The 18,149-nt window shown below is 41.3% G+C and overlaps 1 protein-coding gene across 2 annotated transcripts; it reads left to right on the top strand.

Moving 5' to 3' along the window:
• The first annotated feature begins 1,977 nt into the window (after positions 1-1,977).
• On the top strand, positions 1,978-14,319 carry eral1 (Era-like 12S mitochondrial rRNA chaperone 1). 2 transcript variants are annotated; one of them, XM_004557426.5, is made up of 11 exons: positions 1,978-2,224; positions 7,200-7,358; positions 7,498-7,625; positions 7,714-7,791; positions 7,883-7,929; positions 8,018-8,079; positions 8,218-8,330; positions 9,953-10,249; positions 10,329-10,478; positions 10,898-10,978; positions 12,508-14,319. In XM_004557426.5, exons 1-11 carry the CDS (start codon positions 2,119-2,121, stop codon positions 12,628-12,630), a joined length of 1,344 nt encoding a protein of 447 aa, XP_004557483.1. In that variant the 5' UTR covers positions 1,978-2,118; the 3' UTR covers positions 12,631-14,319. The 2 variants fall into 2 exon arrangements, with proteins under 2 accessions (XP_004557483.1, XP_004557484.1); XM_004557427.5 differs by lacking the exon at positions 1,978-2,224 and adding an exon at positions 3,505-4,627.
• The last annotated feature ends 3,830 nt before the right edge of the window (positions 14,320-18,149 follow it).

Below are 18,149 nucleotides of genomic sequence, written 5' to 3'. Positions count from 1 at the left end.
CCATCACGCCTCTCACTGCAATCAGTGGTGATGGAGTGATGGATGCTCTGACGCACTGACAGATTGTTTTTCCCCCACCTCTGCTCCCTGTTGACATGCCCCGTGGCTCGTGCTTATAGTTCTTTGTTATTCCTCGTGCTGAGCAAGCTCTCCTTATTAGCACAGAAACTGCCAGTTATTGCTCATCTAATTCCAGCTAGCGTTATTAATAAATCAAATATAGAAGTTTGAGAAAATCTCCACATCGGGCTGCAGAAAATTCTGCATATTCGGGGAGATCTGACTCGTACAACGTCAGTGCCGCGTGTTCTTTTGAATTACTGAAAATAAAGATTGATTAGGAATCAACAGCATGCTGAATCGCTGTAGCAGAGAGGTTTTCCATCACACCGTGCAGCATCTCATTGGCAAGTGCACTTCACATACCAAAGTGGGCTACAGCTTATGATTAAATGGTCTGCAGGCGAAGCCTTTTTGTCTTTTTTTCCTTTTTTTTCTAGAGAGAGAGAGAGAGAGCTCTTTCTGAAGGCCAAAGTTAATGCAGTCATAGAAAGACTCTGATACACTCCCACGTGAAGTGGCCATGTGAGGAAAGCCCGGAGGGAGAAAATGCCTTGAATGAATTTGAGAGAGAGAAAGAGAGAGGCAGATAGAGGGGAAGTTCAAACATTACTGATCCTCAAATATCCTTTTGGTTTCTGGTTCAATTGGAATTTGGCAGTAAGTGTCTGCTAAAAGCTCCATTTTTGTTGCCCCTCCATTGCTGCTGAGCTTTTAGAGTTAGATGATGACAGATTGTGAGCTACCTGATATCCTTCATCATCCTCCCCAGTGGAGGTGTTTGTTCCACCCCGAGCAAGTCCTCCAGGACTAACAAACAGCCGGTGAGCTTGATGGACTACAGGGAGACATCTGCTCTGCTTGGCTTTCCCTTGCATATTGAAAACAACGTATTACAGTAAACAATCACCACGCAAACTGCGTCCTTTTAGTCCGACTATTAACCTCATGCACTTTGTGGTTATCAGGCCATTATATCAGCTCATCCTCATGAATTAGTGCTTAAATCTTACGGGGAGGTGAGTGAGTTTGTCAGCATGCATGCTTTCTTCAGGTTAGTATGCTGCTTTAGGCGACCCATGCTCAATGTATCCTCAACAACACTGTCAAAACTGTGCTTCAAGCACCCTTGGGGATCAGCTCTGTTGTGTGCGCTCATGGGACAAGAGGGAAAGAAAATGTCTGAGCAGTGCAATCTGATTTGCGGTTGTGGGTGCAGCATTGCTCACAAAGTAATCTAGAGAATATCACCTCTTCTAAAAGTCCCTTTGAGGTCTGTCAAACTGCAGGTTGGCAGACGCGTTTGTGCATTGTGATGAGCTGATTTGGGATTGCCGTCGGCTGATTTCAGCTTGTCTCTGTCCTTCCTGCTGTAGACAGGTGGTTCCTAAGCTGGGGCCTCGGGGGACTTCTGGGAGTTAAAGAGGGTTTGCTGCAAAATGACACACAACAGTTATATTATTTTGTTATGTAGAAGTAAGGCCTAGAGAACAGTTGTGCCCACTCGAATAATTTCCTCCATCGCATAGTTCCTCCAAACTCAATGATCTCTCTTCTCATTCCTCAGCCTTTATTTGTTTGTTTCCTTGTTTCTCTTCTTATGCAATCATTTTCAGTCACTCAGACCATGAACTGTCATTTTCGATTTAGTCAGTGAAGAGTACGCAACTGGTACAGTCTTTACTGAGTCATTAGGAGAGTAGTTGGATATTATGATGTAAATCTTGTCAAACAATAAATATTTCAGTTTTATTTGCCTTGAAAAAAATCAGTTTAATCAGTGGGTTGTGATTAATTTGCTATCTGACTTTAACGTTTCAGATGAATGCGAGTAGGATGTTCAGGGATGCAGTTGACCCTGCAGCCGCTAGGGGGCGGTGTAGCTTTCACAAGCACACTCATACAGACCCTCTCCAGAGCGGAAGATACCTCTCTTTGGTTAAAGCAACATGGTTTTACCTTACAGGCAATGTGAATGTAAACAAGTGACCCAATTCTTCGCAGACGAACAACGTCTTATTAGCTAAAACACAGCAGCTGTTGTTTTGTCAAAGTAAGATGGCTCTCAGAGTGTGTGGTCGCTTTTTCAGAGACTCGGCTGTCCTCTCCAGGCGGCTCGCCGTGTCTGCTCGACAGGAAAGTGCGTCATGGTTTCTGACAGCGGGTTAGTGGAGACATTATTTTTCTGCTTATCGTTTATTTTGTTCATTTTTGAAAGGAGAAATATTTGAGGCTCGGGGTTAATACCAAATGGGGAAAAGTGTAGCTCGGAATGAATGAATGAATGCTAATACCATAGACATTATAATGACATCTACATGGATGAAGATGTCATTGCTGCTTTGATTAACTGTATAGACGCCGTGTAAAGGACCGTGAACAGACAGAAAATATGGCTGATAATTTGAGGCGGAAAAGATGAGCTATTGTTATCGATATGATATTATCTCAATGCTTTACCTGGGTTTTCTTACATGCTGAGAACTCAAAACTGGATTATAGATGGCAGACAGTTGGTGTCGTAAACCACCGCCTCTGTTCAAAGATGGTCGCTCACAGTGGACATAAATGGCTTCTTTCACTCCTCTTTCAAACCATCTGTCTTCTCTGTCCAAAATGTGAACATTGGCATCCTTGAAAGAGTGTCCTTTATCTTTAAGATGCAGATGGACTGCTGAGTCTTGTCCTATGGAGGTGGCTTTGAGAACCTTCACAGACACTTTTCTCACTACAGATGTTTTTTGACTGAAAAATGAGACGTTCTCCAACACGTCATTAAAACCTGCCATGTTGTTGTAAGACTGAGTCAGTCTGGCATCAGTCTGCAATTGATTGGGGTCAAGTTAGTAATAACATACAAGAAAGCGTGTCTGGAGCTGCTGTTGTTGTTACCTGTTGTTACCTACCGGCAAGCACTCACAAAAACTCTTGAATCCCTTTTTTCTAAAGGTACATGTTTAGATCATTACCAGTAAATAGCTGTAAGGTTAAAGCGCTTTGTAAGTGGATGACTCTTTCTGATACACCCTGTAATATATTTGTGCTGAGCAACCATCCTCTTCTATAGGAATATAACCAGCTGGCAGTCAACTGTGTCGAGTAGACTCAGTTGACAGTGTGTATTTGTTTCACACTGATTGGTTTACACTGTCATTTTTTTTTAATTGATACATTTTGTAAAATTTACTTTGAATTACGTAGGCTGTTCGCATCCCAGACCCAACCAATTCTGATTTTTATTTTTTTGAATACACCATCAAGTCAGTTAAACTTCTGAGATATTGATCTTTGTAGTTAGGTAGTAGAGGGGCTGTTAATCCATCTTAAGAGTGTAGAGGAAAGTCCAGGAGAAAACCAGTTACTCTAGGACAGAGGTTCCCAAAGGGGGGAGGGGGGGGGGGGGGGGGGGGGCGCAGAGCCATTGCAGGGGTGGTATGAAAGAAAAAAACAAAACAAAAAAGAACTCTTGGACACTGCTAGCATAATGGACAGGCTTTTGACGGGGCTCTCACACAAACGCAAAACAGGAGATTAAGCATCGCCAAATATGTTTCCAAACCAACTTCCTTCCAAGCCAAAGACTAGAAAATATGTTGAAGCATATCTTTTCCTTTGGCTTCACCTGAACAAGTGCCAAGGTAACAGTATCCCACATTCTCGATTTTTAGTTCACAAACACTTCTTGACTAACTACTCCTGACATTTTGGAGATGTTAGCTCTTTATAGAGTAAAATTACAGTGGGATAGAAATAATATCAGGCTGATCTGGCCACAATTTGTTCCCCCTGTCCAAATCACAGACAAACAGTATCCCACAGTTGTTTTTGTTTTTGAATCCATTTTGTCACAGAGAGGCATTTTTTTGAAAAATGTGTTGATAGCAATGTTGAATATTATTACACAGGAAAAAAAAACTACACGTAAAATAATTACACCGTGACCTCTCTGCCTTTCTAAATGGAGGGACAGTAACTGTGTGTATGTAAGCGTGTAAAACCTGCAGATAGTCAGATTAACAGTATTTTGTCTCTATATGCCATTCTGCAATTCATCTCATGTAAACAATAACGTGGCAGTGGCACACAGCGTGATGTGAAAAAAGGCACATACCTTTGACGTTGCGCGATGAACTCTGTATTCCTCGCAAAAGAGTTTTAAAAAATCTCAGTTTTCTGTGATTCGAAACACCGTTTACGTGTTGACGAAAGGCCCAAACGCACAGAAACAGCTGCGTTTTTCGAAAATACCCATGCAGGTGTGGATGTAGTGTAAAAGAGTTAGTAGTGTATTTTATTACTACCTGTAATTTATTGCAGTTTACTAGTATTTGCTTAATTGTTTACTAAATGTTTGAGGCGTGAAATAAACCGCAATGGAGTTTGAAAACAAAATATGGGCGTGTGTGGTTGGAGTATGTGTTTGTGCAGGGGGGGGAACCACTACTCTAGGAGAACTGGACAGGGCTGTAGAAGGTCCATAAGCGATCACCAGGATCGGCATCTGCTCCATTTGTGTAAGGAGGAACAGGATGAGCTTCGCCAGAATGACCTGCTACAGCCTGCTGGTGTGAGTGTCTCTGACCACACAATCAAAAACAGACTACATAAGGTGGCCTGAGTACTGACATCCTCTGTTGGTCCCTATGATGTTGATCCTGATTGGATTTTGCCATCAGAATACCAGAATTGGCAGGTCATCACTGATGCCCTTTGCTTTTTAGAGATGAGAGCAGATTCACCCTGACCATATGTGACAGAGTCTGGAGAAGCCGTGGAGAACGTTATGCTGCCTGTAACATCGTTCAGTATAACCGGTTTGGTACTGGGTCAGTGATGGTCTGGGGATCCATATTGATGGAGGGACACAAAGACCTCTACAGGCTAGGCAACAGCACCATGATTGCCATTAGGTATCGGGATGAAATCCTCGGACATTGTCAGACCCTACTGCCCTAGTGCCCGGCCTCATGTAGTGAGAGTAGAGCAGTGAGTTTCTGGAAGATGATCCTGTTGATTTTGGTCCAGCTCAAGGAGGAATCCCCCCTCCTCTTACTATTAAAGTCCTTTCTTATTAAACTTTTGGAAAGCTGATTTTAAAAGTAGTTTAAATCATAAATTGATTACATTTATATTTGCTAGATAAAGTGAATCATTTCTCTCCTGCACAGTGCTAACAGGAGCAGCCTGAGACTTTATACCTCCACTAAGGCTCAAAATTCTCTGCAAAAGTAACAACAAATTGCTTGTTAACACATTTCTCCATAAAAGTGCTTGTTATCCAAAACGACTTTTAAAAGCTGCAGTTTTGGGGGTAAGACAGCACAAAAATCTTGGAGTTACAGTGGGGCAAAAAAGTATTTAGTCAGCCACCGATTGTGCAAGTTCCCCCACCTAAAATGATGACAGAGGTCAGTAATTTGCACCAGAGGTACACTTCAACTGTGAGAGACAGAATGTGAAAAAAAAATCCATGAATCCACATGGTAGGATTTGTAAAGAATTTATTCGTAATTCAGGGTGGAAAATAAGTATTTGGTCAATAACAAAAATACAACTCAATACTTTGTAACATAACCTTTGTTGGCAATAACAGAGGTCAAACGTTTACTATAGGTCTTTACCAGGTTTGCACACACAGTAGCTGGTATTTTGGCCCATTCCTCCATGCAGATCTTCTCGAGAGCAGTGATGTTTTGGGGCTGTCGCCGAGCAACATGGACTTTCAACTCCCGCCACAGATTTTCTATGGGGTTGAGGTCTGGAGACTGGCTAGGCCACTCCAGGACTTTGAAATGCTTCTTACGGAGCCACTCCTTTGTTGCCCGGGCGGTGTGTTTTGGATCATTGTCATGTTGTAAGACCCAGCCTCGTTTCATCTTCAAAGTTCTCACTGATGGAAGGAGGTTTTGGCTCAAAATCTCACGATGCATGGCCCCATTCATTCTGTCCTTAACACGGATCAGTCGTCCTGTCCCCTTGGCAGAAAAACAGCCCCATAGCATGATGTTTCCACCCCCATGCTTCACAGTAGGTATGGTGTTCTTGGGATGCAACTCAGTATTCGTCTTCCTCCAAACACAACGAGTTGAGTTTATACCAAAAAGTTCTACTTTGGTTTCATCTGACCACATGACATTCTCCCAATCCTCTGCTGTATCATCCATGTGCTCTCTGGCAAACTTCAGACGGGCCTGGACATGCACTGGCTTCAGCAGCGGAACACGTCTGGCACTGCGGGATTTGATTCCCTGCCGTTGTAGTGTGTTACTGATGGTGACCTTTGTTACTTTGGTCCCAGCTCTCTGCAGGTCATTCACCAGGTCCCCCCGTGTGGTTCTGGGATCTTTGCTCACCGTTCTCATGATCATTTTGACCCCACGGGATGAGATCTTGCGTGGAGCCCCAGATCGAGGGAGATTATCAGTGGTCTTGTATGTCTTCCATTTTCTGATGATTGCTCCCACAGTTGATTTTTTCACACCAAGCTGCTTGCCTATTGTAGATTCACTCTTCCCAGTCTGGTGCAGGTCTACAATACTTTTCCTGGTGTCCTTCGAAAGCTCTTTGGTCTTGGCCATGGCGGAGTTTGGAGTCTGACTGTTTGAGGCTGTGGACAGGTGTCTTTTATACAGATGATGAGTTCAAACAGGTGCCATTCATACAGGTAACGAGTGGGGGACAGAAAGGCTTCTTACAGAAGACGTTACAGCTCTGTGAGAGCCAGAGATTTTCCTTGTTTGAGGTGACCAAATACTTATTTTCCACCCTAATTTACGTATAAATTCTTTACAAATCCTACCATGTGGATTCATGGATTTTTTTTTCACATTCTGTCTCTCACAGTTGAAGTGTACCTCTGGTGCAAATTACTGACCTCTGTCATCATTTTAGGTGGGGGAACTTGCACAATCGGTGGCTGACTAAATACTTTTTTGCCCCACTGTATGTGATGATGTATGGTTTATTTTGTGAACTGTTTTTTTTTTTTTGGGGGGAGGCAGGGCAGGAGAGGGTTTGGACAAAGAAAATCTGAATGCGTCACTATTCTGTGTCATATTAACATCCCAGTAAGAATAATCAGTCAGTCAGCTTGCGGGCCAGCTGGCAGTGAAGTGATGGAGATTTTGATGTCTTTACAGGAAATGCTGCCTGCAGCCGTGGAGGGGGGAACGGATTTATCTTCACTCCTGCTTGTTTTATTACATCAGAGGCATTTCTCAGCAGACTGATGAAAGGCAAAGCAGCAGAGGCAGACGGCAACATTTATCGCCTTCCAGCCTCAGTTCCGCCAGACAGCGGTAACCAGACCACTGCCTCAGAGATTTACATCTCTAAATTTGCCTGATCATTCCAACTCAGCCTTTTTCCAAAAATTGCACATGTCATCCTTCTGTCGTGTTTATGGTCTGTCTAATGTTTAGTGTTGTGTCTTTTTAGGTGAACAGTTGTCTCTGTTAATGAAACATCCAGATCAACCTGAAAACTCAAAGGTTTTGAAAGTGGCTATAATAGGTGCCCCAAATGCTGGGAAATCCACATTGTCCAATCAGCTCCTTGGCAGAAAGGTTTTTGTTTTTGTTTTTAAAAAATCTTTACTCTGTAAAATATTTGTCTTATTTCTCACCTTCTAAAATCTGTAATCTTGTCTTAAAGGTGTTTGCTGTGTCCAAGAAAGTACACACTACACGGTCACGTGCACTGGGCGTCCTAACAGAGGAAGACACACAGATAGTACGAACCTTTTTGCTTCCTTTCTGTTTTAATCCAGGAATGTTGCTCAGAAGTTATATCCCTTTGTCAATAAATTGTTTGTTTTTTGTAGATCTTGCTTGATACTCCTGGTCTTACTACTCCATCAAAGGTCAAAAGGTGCTTTTCCCATTTAGATATTACTCAAGTCTGTCTCCCTCTGGTTTTATTCTGCTGTGTAATACATGAATAAATTCTGTCTTCAAAGACACCAGCTGGAGAAGTCTTTACTTGTGGATCCCTGGAACACGGTCAAAGAAGCTGACCTAAGTATGATATATTCACTCTGGGTCATTTATTAACCGCAATTGAGCAGTCTCTATTTTTTTATTATTATTCTTTGTGCTGATCTAATGTGAACAGTGGTGCGCAGTGCTCCCTTTTAAATGCTTATAATTGCATTTCCAGTGGTAGTCATGGTGGATGTGGCAGACAAATGGATGTGCAGCAGGCTCGACTTTGAGGTGCTGAAATGCCTGGCCCAGCACCCGGATATTCCGGCAGTCCTAGTCCTGAATAAGGTACTTTTTGCTGGAGTAAAATGTGCATGTTTCGCATGATTCATAAAAGCAGAAACTACAAGGCAGGAAGAAATCTGATTGATAAAAGCTTATGTAGTAATGTAGTCTAGCCTTTCTCTTGTATGAATACCTCATATTGTAACCTCTTGACAAGTACTTAGTAATAACTGTAGTTATACCACCTCACATGCTTGTTTATAACTATTTAAAACAAGCAGTATTTGCAGGGATAGTAGCAGTTAATGTACTGTACACTTTACAAGAAGCACTTTTTTGCCTATAACATCCTAATTCATTATTATTATTGAAGCTAAAAGCTAAAGCTGGCATCATTCAGTGTTTGTGTCACTGTCACCAAACCAAATAAAGAGCCCAAAATCAGTTCATCTCACAGTAGCTTCTAGTTTCAGAATCATGTCAGTGGCCTTCCATCCCAAACCCCACAGGATGATTAAAAAAAAAGAAAATACAAGAATTTACAGCAGCAGGGAAAGGTCATTAAGTACAATGTTGCTGCCAATATGTGTTTATGTTACAGCTTTGTTCCTTTCATTAGGTTTGTCCACAGTAAGGAATAATATGGGATTCATTGCAGTGAATTCCACTGCAGTGATTAATTCAAATCACTCGATAATAGAAAATCCTCAATGCAAAGTTTTTTGTTTGGTGCTTTGTGTAATCCACGACTCTGTAGCGCTCAGTTAGAGCAAAGAGGTGGAGCTGTTACGGAGACCGTGAGCTCAGGTGGAGTGAAAGAAAAGGGTTTTCTAGTGTACAGAATAGCAGCGCTTGTTACTGTAATTGCCATAAAGTCCTTTACTGGGAAAAAGCTGGCTTGAGTCCTTAACCAAACCGCCTGTTCAACAAGCTCCAATGTGAAGAAAAGCGAGCTTTGTAGCTGCTCTCATCCACCGCTGATTGTTTTACACAGAGAATATCTGAAGCAAAGCTACAGAAGTTAAAGTGCACATAAGCAGGGGTGAGTCTAAAGGGGGGCATGGGGTGTACAAGACCATATTTATTTCAAGACTTTAGTAACACTGTTTTGCAGATTATATAATATATAATATATGCACACACAAAAACTGTCAACTGTTTACCTCCTGCTTGTGTAACTAAGCCTTCTAAGAAGAAAGAGTGAGCTTGCATCTATGCCTAATTTTATTTGACATTACTGTAGTTATGATTATTTATTTTTGCATCTAAGATTGTTTTTAATATGGCAGGTAAATACCTAAATGCTTTGCTTTTTTATAGATACTGTATGCAAGTATTAAAACACTTCAGTCTAAAATAGAAACCAATGAGCAGTTCATTTTAAAAGAGCTATGTTTTTCTCTTTTGAGTATTTATTATTGCTCAAAAGTATTTTTACCCGATTGCTTAATTAAACAATCGATAAAATGCTCTCTTACTGCAAGAATTAAAGGTTTTAATTGACTTTTCAAGTGTTGTCGGAGTTGGATGTAGGAACTACTACTTTCTTTCTACAGAGCTACAACTGCCAAACAGAGCAAGTGTGCATGTGGCTGCCTTTACAGTTTCCATCACCGTGATAGTATAAAGAAAATAGTTCCTGCATGAAAAGGAGATAATGTTTGCATATTTTATTTTATTTTAAGGTGGACCTCATGAAGGCTAAAGATAGACTGCTGGATATCACGGCTCAGTTGACGTGTGGAGTGGTGAATGGATGCAAAATGCGGATCAGGCCAGTGATCAAGCCCCCGTGGGCAGAGAAAAGATCAGAAAGGGCTTCAGAGGGTGAGGAAAACGCAGAACCTGAGGATGGGAGTGAGCCGACCTCTGCGCTGAGCAAAGAACAGCTGAAGACACTGAGAAACCAGCAGGGCTGGCCTCACTTCAAGGACGTGTTCATGCTGTCGTCAGTGGACAGAGAGGACGTGGACACTCTGAAGGTAAATGTTATATGACCACATCAAGATGCACTGTAATGTTCATGTGGTATAACTGTGTTCTGTTTTTCTGTTCTTAAAGAGCTACTTCATGGTTGCTGCCAAGCCAGGATCATGGCAATATCACAGTGAAGTCCTGACTGACCAAAGTCCAGAGGAGGTCTGCACTAACATCATCAGAGAGAAGCTTCTGGAGTATCTGCCCCAGGAAGTGCCCTATTCAATGACACAGGTGACTAATGAACCAGTGAACTCTCTGAAGTCACATGTGACCGTAAGCTGACAGCAAACTGCACTCGTCACATCTGGCTGCACTGATTAAAGCCTATTTAAAGAGCTTCATACTTGCTTCCATTCTACATGTTGACATGTGCTTGATGCAGCTGTTTGTTGCTGCTTCTAAAGAAACCCAAGGGTCATTTTTGAATACACCATTATAAAATCTGTCATTACAGAATCGCACAACCATGTCAAAGGCGTACTGTGGGCTTGATTAGTTATTAGCAGCTCTTGGAGTTATGCGACATGAGTTTCTCTCCGCACAGAATATATTATCTGCTCTTGCTTTGACTCTGCTGCCATTTTTAAAAACTTTATTTGCCTAATGTGTGAAGAATACATTTCTAAGATCAAAATGTCTCTATTTTTTAGTCTGTTGAACTCTGGCAAGATGGAGAAGATGGAGTGCTGGATATTTCTGTGAAACTTTACACAAAGAAAGAAACCCACATGGTAAGCATTCTCACCCTTTATTGGGCTTTTATCACGTGCATCTGTGTTAGTGAAGTGCTGTACTTGGCCTGCATACCAAATGAGACAACCGTAAACGTGCTGTATGTCCATGTAGTTGTTTGAAATCACTCTTTTTTTTTTTTTTTTTTTTTTTTTTCTTTTTTTTTATTCCCAGAAACATCTAGTGTAAAACTAGTACAGTATTTCATAAAAAGAACCTCACACCAACAATCAAACATGCTGGTGGTAGTGTGATGCGTCTGGGGCCACTGTTCTGCTTCAGCAGCTGGATAACTTGCCATAGTTCACCTCTAAATGTCTCAAAAAGCAAAAAAAAAAAAAAAATGAAGGTTTTGGAGTGGTTTAGTCAAAGTGTTGAATCCAGTTGGCATGCTTTGAGGTTTCTTCCTGTTAACGGAGTTTTTTCTTCCCACTTTTGCCACAGTGCTTGCTCATAGGGGCTCAAATGATTGTTGGGTTTTCCTCTGTATGCGTTATTGTAGGGTCTACCTTACAATATAAAGCACCTTGAGGCAACTGATGTTGGGATTTGGCGCTGTGTAAATAACTTTTAATTACTTCCGCATGCTTTAGCAAGAGTTGCATATTTTGAGTATTGATGGGAAGTCAATTCCTTGAAAGTACTTTTGTGTTCAGTGGTGTGACCACATCTACTGCAGTATCCATATAATCACATAGCCAGGACAGCCATCCATCTGTTTTCTTAACACTTTATCCAACTTTGGGTCAAAGGGGTGATTGCAGTCGTGCTGCCCACTACTAGGATCAACTCTTTATTTCTACTTCTGTGTGTGGACATGTAATTTAATGATAGGCTGCCATTCTGAAGTGTCAGTGCATGCTGGGCTGAAAGAAGTGAAATCTTTACCTCTCTTACTGACACCTGTAGCCTCTCTGATGGCTTCTGGTATTTGTTTGCCACGTATCTCCAAAAATTCTTTTTCCTTGTGTTTTTAACTCATAAATATTAGAGCAGCCTTTCTAAGCCATGCATTTTTAACGACAGGGAATATTTGAAGCTACATCTGTTGTGCTGAAAATGTTTCAAGGTCGGTGACCTCCAAGAAAAGTTATGAAGATCATCGCTGTTCTTCACAGTTTGCATGTCACACAGGAATGATTCAAGAAATGTAGAGGTAGAACTCGAATCAGTAACTGACCAATAAACACTGAATTTAGTGTTTTTCCTGACACAAAGCTACTTTTTACCCATGCATGCAACCATACATGGGTGAAACCAAAGACCAGAGATATAAAGGACACTGACTGATTTATAGAGGTTTTAATCAAATGAGGTAACGATATAAAGATATGAATAATCAGCATCTTGAATCACAAATGTTTCATCTTTGACAAGTTCATTTTCCTGCAGTTTTGATATGACGCTGAGGTTATGATGCTCGTCTAAACTTTTCCTGAAGGAAACTATTCTTCCGTAAATGAAATAAAACCTTTCATGTGCTCAGTGGTGCCTGATGCTGATGTTTCTGTTTCTATTGTGTGCGTAGAGGATGGTGATCGGCACAGCTGGACAGATGGTAGCGCGGATCGCACAAGAAGCGAGCGAAGACCTGAGCAGAGTATACCTGAGGGAAGTCAGGTTGAAGCTCTCAGTCAAGCTGAAAAAGTGAAAATGGATGAAGGACTTGCAATAGGAAGAGAAAAGGACAGACCTCTCATCATGAGTTTGATATGGCGCTGTAACTTAACATATAAAATCTTCTCAGACCCAGAACTCCTTTGACCTGACACCTCTCTGAAGAAAAGGAATTCTACTATAAATTGTGACTTTTGCAGCCTCCATTCATCCCGTGCATTATTAAAGCTTTTACATAGAGATGTTACAGAATGCGGTTCATAGATTGATGTTGAAGTGCAAAGAGCACCTTGGTTTTTCTGCAAAAAACCAAAGTGTTGATTAAATACAGCTTCCACAAGCCACAGAGCCCCCACCCCCACCCGAATTATTATTATTTTTTTATTATTATTGTTATTAAGCAGTGATATATTTTCAGTAACAAACATGACATAGACTCCCATCAAATGAGTGTTTTGACACAAGTTTGACAGTGTGCTCATGGCTGAGCAGGTTTGGCGAACTGTGAAAAAGCCGATGGTTTATCTTTGGCTCTCAGAGCTTTTTACTTGGCGGGCACCTCGTGCAAACACGGGCTGTAGATAAACTGAAGCAGGACCTGCGCAGTCATGTTCACTCAAATGTCCCTGATGTACCATCCAACCCTGTTCCCTCCACTCCCACATCACTTTAGCCTCCTCCACTGCCTTTGAAGTGTGGCCATCCATCCCTGCAACTATCACTTTTTTGTTCTACTTCTTTCTTCCTTTTTCTCCCCCCCTCTCACCTCCCTTCTCTGCTTCCCACTTCTCCCTCCTTCTGCTTTTTTGGCTCTTATAAAGCCCAGCTTTGCCCCTGAGGGCTGAATTGTCTCCCTAATGGATGGCAAAATGGAGCACTAACCTGATGCTAAAATGGGTCAGATAATGGTGATTAGATTCATTCCTGCTGCCTGTGAGTTAACTTGACGGTTACTCTATTCGGGGCATCTTGATGAATAACCAGCTAGTGGCCTTAAGCAGGGGAGGGAGGGAGAGGCCTCGAATGTCTCTCAGAAGCTGTGTCAGCCCCTCAAGCTCCCCCTACTCTCAAAAACGGCTGCTTCCCAGTGATTAGACAAGCCCGTTGCACAGCAGAGATCGCCACTTTGACAAGCCGACAGCAGTTGGGAAATATTTAAACCGATGCACGTCGGCCAGGGAAGGAAAGCAATTCCTCAAACACAATCAGTTTAAAGTGCTGATATGCTGCACCGAGATGAACAAAAAACAATGAGAAGCTTATTTAAGAACCATCTGCTTTATTTCATATGCACCTATTTATAAAAAAAAAAAAAAAAAAAAAGGGAAATACCCGCCAGGAGCTTGTGAGTGACACATCCCGGTCTAGATGACATTGAGAGAAGGCTGTAGAACCCTTACCATTACTAAAACTCAGTAATGGTAACGGTTTGACAGCCTCCCTCAGAGTGTTCAGGCTCAGTTACAGTGTTGGTGTGCTGATAGCAGCGGAGGGGGAATGAAACCCTGGATAGTACATCATCTATACTGTAGTGTCTCTTTTTTAAACTTACAGTATAAGATGATATCCTGTCCAGGGCACAAGACAGAACCATGAGCAGGGAGTCCCTGTAGTTTGTAATCTGCAAGAACAAGGAGGATAACTGTTAGAGTAGAACAACCAATTAAAATGTTTGTAATATGAAATCTGTTTTGTATTTAAATTAAAAGAAAGGGATCCTGTCGCAGAGCCTCCAGGCCTCAGTTACCACATCTCTGTCACATACTCGCCTCTTTGCCTTCAGTGTGTGTCATCGTCTGGTCTCCTTACTGGTCCCTGTGTTGGGTTCCAGCACTTAAAGGCCCCACTCTGGCTCATTAACATATTGTGATGACATCTGGGGTGGACCAGACTGTACTTTTTTTTTCTTCTTATCTCTGTCCAACCTGATTGCCTCTGTCAAGTGATGGCCCACACCCTTTCTACACCCAGCTGGACTCAAAACACACACAAATACTATTTTTCTTTTAAAAACATACAGTAGGGGAATAATGCACGCGACATATATTCAAGTGTTTGTTGAAGGAAAAAACTGATTATCGTCTACAACAGCTTTTATGGCTAATTTTCTGCCAGATCTTTCACATATTTCAAAAAATATTCCTTGAATATTTTTGATTTGTTATTCAGAATATATGTTATTCTTTCATTTGCCATTCATTGTCTTGTCCAATGGGATTAGGGATTTTATTGTCCCCAAATAATGCATTTAGGTTTTTGGTGTTTAATGCAGTGGGTTCATTTTTCTTCACAGTTACACATACAAAAGGCTGGATAAGCCGCGCACAAAGGTTTGGGTCCAGGGGAATTTCTTTTAAAATAATTTTCACATGTTGCTCTGACCTCTTGCCAAAATGTCCTGCACTGCAAAAGCAGTAGTCTCATTTAGTGCACATATCATTTGGCAGGAGCATATGTTCACTTTACCCAGGTATGTCAGTCTGCGGTATGAACTCTGTGACATAAGTAGGCGTCCAATCTTCTGCTGACATTTCAGTTTCAAAATGTTCTAGTGAGCAGATTCTAAAACAACGCCTGCGATTGGTGGCGACCTTGCTGGGACGTCCACACCTGTGAAAACTGCCTTTAATTTTTTTCCCACTTATGAATAATCTTTCTCACTGTAGAATGATGGACTTCAAATTCTTTGGAAAGGTTAAAAAAGATTGATGAGCAGCAACAATTGCTTCTGTCGTGTTTTGTAATTCAGCCGAGGTTGAATCTGAGTCATTTTCAGATTTGCTAAAGACCACACCATTTGTTTTATTACGTCCAGATATATAAAACTTTATGATGACTGTTTGAAAAACTGCTTTAAGATCTTCTAACTTGGATATCCCATGCTTTCGATTCAGTTCTTTGAAGGACATCATAACATCTTGACTCATTTTAAGTACTTTGGAAATGCTAAAGTTTAAATTTAGCAGCGTTTTTTCCTGTGGTAAGAAAATTGTTTACCCGCTTTGAGACAAAGAGTCCTGGTTTTTAAAATATTTTCTGCCTTCACTGCATTTGCGGCGTTTTCACTGTGTCTAAATATGTGGGGAGTGGTAGTTTTTGACCTTAAGATTGCACATGAAATTTAAAAAAATAAAGGTATAATAGACTTAAGCTGTGCAGCCCAGTCATACAATGATGGGTCTAGACATTCTTCACCCCCAGAATCAAAAGACAAGTGTAATTATATTCTAATATGATGAACTGCAACATTGCAAAAGTTAGGCTCCTTTTTCTTTCTCGCTAAGCAGTATAAACTTTCAATTATATACTTCATCAATTTAAGGACTTTTAGAAGAACTACATGTTTCTCATTTTCCCAAATGTTCCTCCATCTCACCAATGTTAATTGTTAGTTTTGACCTTTCTCTGTCACACATGGCTAATTGCAAGAATTCAAGCAGTCAGCCAATGCAAGGTATCTCCTGTCATTTATTTAAAAAAATAAATAAAAAAAAGCTTGGAACTTTATCTCGCCGCGTAGTAATAAATCGAATGCTCGCCATCTCTACAATCCTCTGAATCTCATATACTTTGGATTTATGTGCAATGGTTTGGAATTTAATGCCACGATATGTCAGCTGATGTCATGTTATCTGACTTATTAAACGGGCTCTATTCCTCTTTCTCACGCTTAGCTAGATTGCGGGATATGGAGAGCTGAGATGTAATTTTTTATTAGATATGCCACATACACGCCGAACATCAAATTCACAGTGTCAAATTATGGCTGGACTGTGATCGAGCGGGTTGCCTGCTGTGGTTTGTCTTTAATCCCTGACAGTTTGTCTGCATCCCTTCAAAACAGACTGTTTTTCAGGAGAAAATTAGTCTTCCTGGGGGGTTTAGCTGTCTCTTGCTCCTCGTGTAGAAACTCGTTGAATTCCAAGTTCAAAATTGGTGCAAAAGCTTGTTAAGCTGTAAATGACTCTGGTGGGAGTCATGTAGTGCAGGATGTATGCAGGAATACATAATGTACACCACATCTTTTTCAGGTGTAGGGACTCCTCAAGCAGCACTGATGAAAGCACTAGTTCCAAAACCAAGTTATTCATATAGAAAAACACTATTCACCCCTATTTTAAGGGCGGGTTCATTTATCATAGCTCAATGTGTACCTACAGAGGGAATACCTAATATTTTGAACCAAATCTAATCATTCAATTCAGTAACTACGTGCATGCCGTGTATGAACCCTGGGAGCACGTTAGGTGGAACGTGACAGTTGCCATGGTAAAACACTCCCTAGTTAGGGTGTGGGATCTGGCGGGGGGTGTGAGAGGTGAGATAAAGATGGAGGTATTACTATCTGGGGTTTGCTTTGCCTTGAGCTCTTTATCTGCTGTAGAAATGCTTCTACTCCTTCTACAACTTTCCATTTGCATGCATAGATAAGCTTTTTTTTTATTCTCCAGCACTCATTAGCACAACAGGGAATGATGCCTTTATTGTGCCACAAATTTGGTTTTGAATCTTTACATGATTGGAGGAAATTTGCTGGAAGTTTTATTAAAATGTTAGCTCAAAGAAAATTGTAAAGTAAAGATACAACCCCCCCCCCCCTTGCCAATCCCCAATGCAATGGTAAATGCATTGGGGACTGCAGGCAGGCTAATTAACAGCGATGGAATTTGGAAATAATAGAGAGATTTTCTGATTCACAGATTTATTTTTATTATGAACAGAAGGTAGTTCCATCAGAGATATGAAACATCTGGCCAGTGGTCACATTACTGAAGGTTTCTAAGTGGGACTCCAAACGGGGCTCTGTTTGGGTTTGACTCCTTATAAAAGGTTCTGAAGATTCTTGGCCTGTGATTACTGAGTGCGTGACATGCTGAAATATTCTGGCAAGTTTAGCATTTGTGTGTTCAGTTATATTAAAGCACCAGAAGGTGAGATGGGAGATTTATTTAAGTACTGGAGAACAATTTGGAGGAACTTCAGATTAAGGGTTTTGTATTAAGGTGCTTAAATCTAATGCACTGTTGGAGATTAGATCATTTTCCCAGCCACACTAGTTTTTGACTTCTTAGATTAAAGTTACAGAAGTGAATAAAAATGTGTGCTGCTGAGCTTTGATCTACTTTCTTCTTCCATTAATCGTTCTACAGTCCTTTTAATCCTACAGCCTGACCCATAGACTGGAAACCACAGAAGTGAAGTACCTGAATGTATATGATCTCAGGAATTCGCATGATAAGGTGGGGCCAGGTTTCACAATGAACTCACCCGAAACTCTGGCTGATTGGGACCCACACCCAGTTTCACACCTTGGCTCAGGCGATTAGAGGATCATCAGGGGGTCCTTTTGTCCCTCTGTGGGAGGATACTCCCACTAGGTTTATATCTGGGACTCTCCACCATTTGACCTTAGAACTGAAGAAGCTTCTCGGATGAGAGGTGAAACGTCTTCAAGTAACTTAAAGAAGTCCAGACGCTTTTCTTTGCAAGCTCCTTTGACCTGAATGTATATGATTGGTTGAACTAGCTCTATCTCGGCACTGTTGTACATGG

The sequence above is a fragment of the Maylandia zebra genome, linkage group LG10, assembly GCF_041146795.1.
Source record: "Maylandia zebra isolate NMK-2024a linkage group LG10, Mzebra_GT3a, whole genome shotgun sequence".
Classification (NCBI taxonomy): domain Eukaryota; kingdom Metazoa; phylum Chordata; class Actinopteri; order Cichliformes; family Cichlidae; genus Maylandia; species Maylandia zebra.
The sequence above is the reverse complement of the archived record's forward strand: the minus strand, read 5'-3'. Positions and strand labels throughout refer to the sequence as shown.

What these genes read in the sequence shown, in the direction of transcription:
- eral1 (XM_004557426.5), top strand. Translation starts at nt 2,119, where the DNA reads ATGGCTCTCAGAGTGTGTGGTCGCTTTTTCAGAGACTCGGCTGTCCTC. An exon ending in GTCATGGTTTCTGACAGCGG is followed by an intron (nt 2,225 to 7,199) that starts GTTAGTGGAGAC and finishes ATGTCTTTACAG; the next exon opens with GAAATGCTGCCTGCAGCCGT. An exon ending in ACTCCATCAAAGGTCAAAAG is followed by an intron (nt 7,930 to 8,017) that starts GTGCTTTTCCCA and finishes CTGTCTTCAAAG; the next exon opens with ACACCAGCTGGAGAAGTCTT.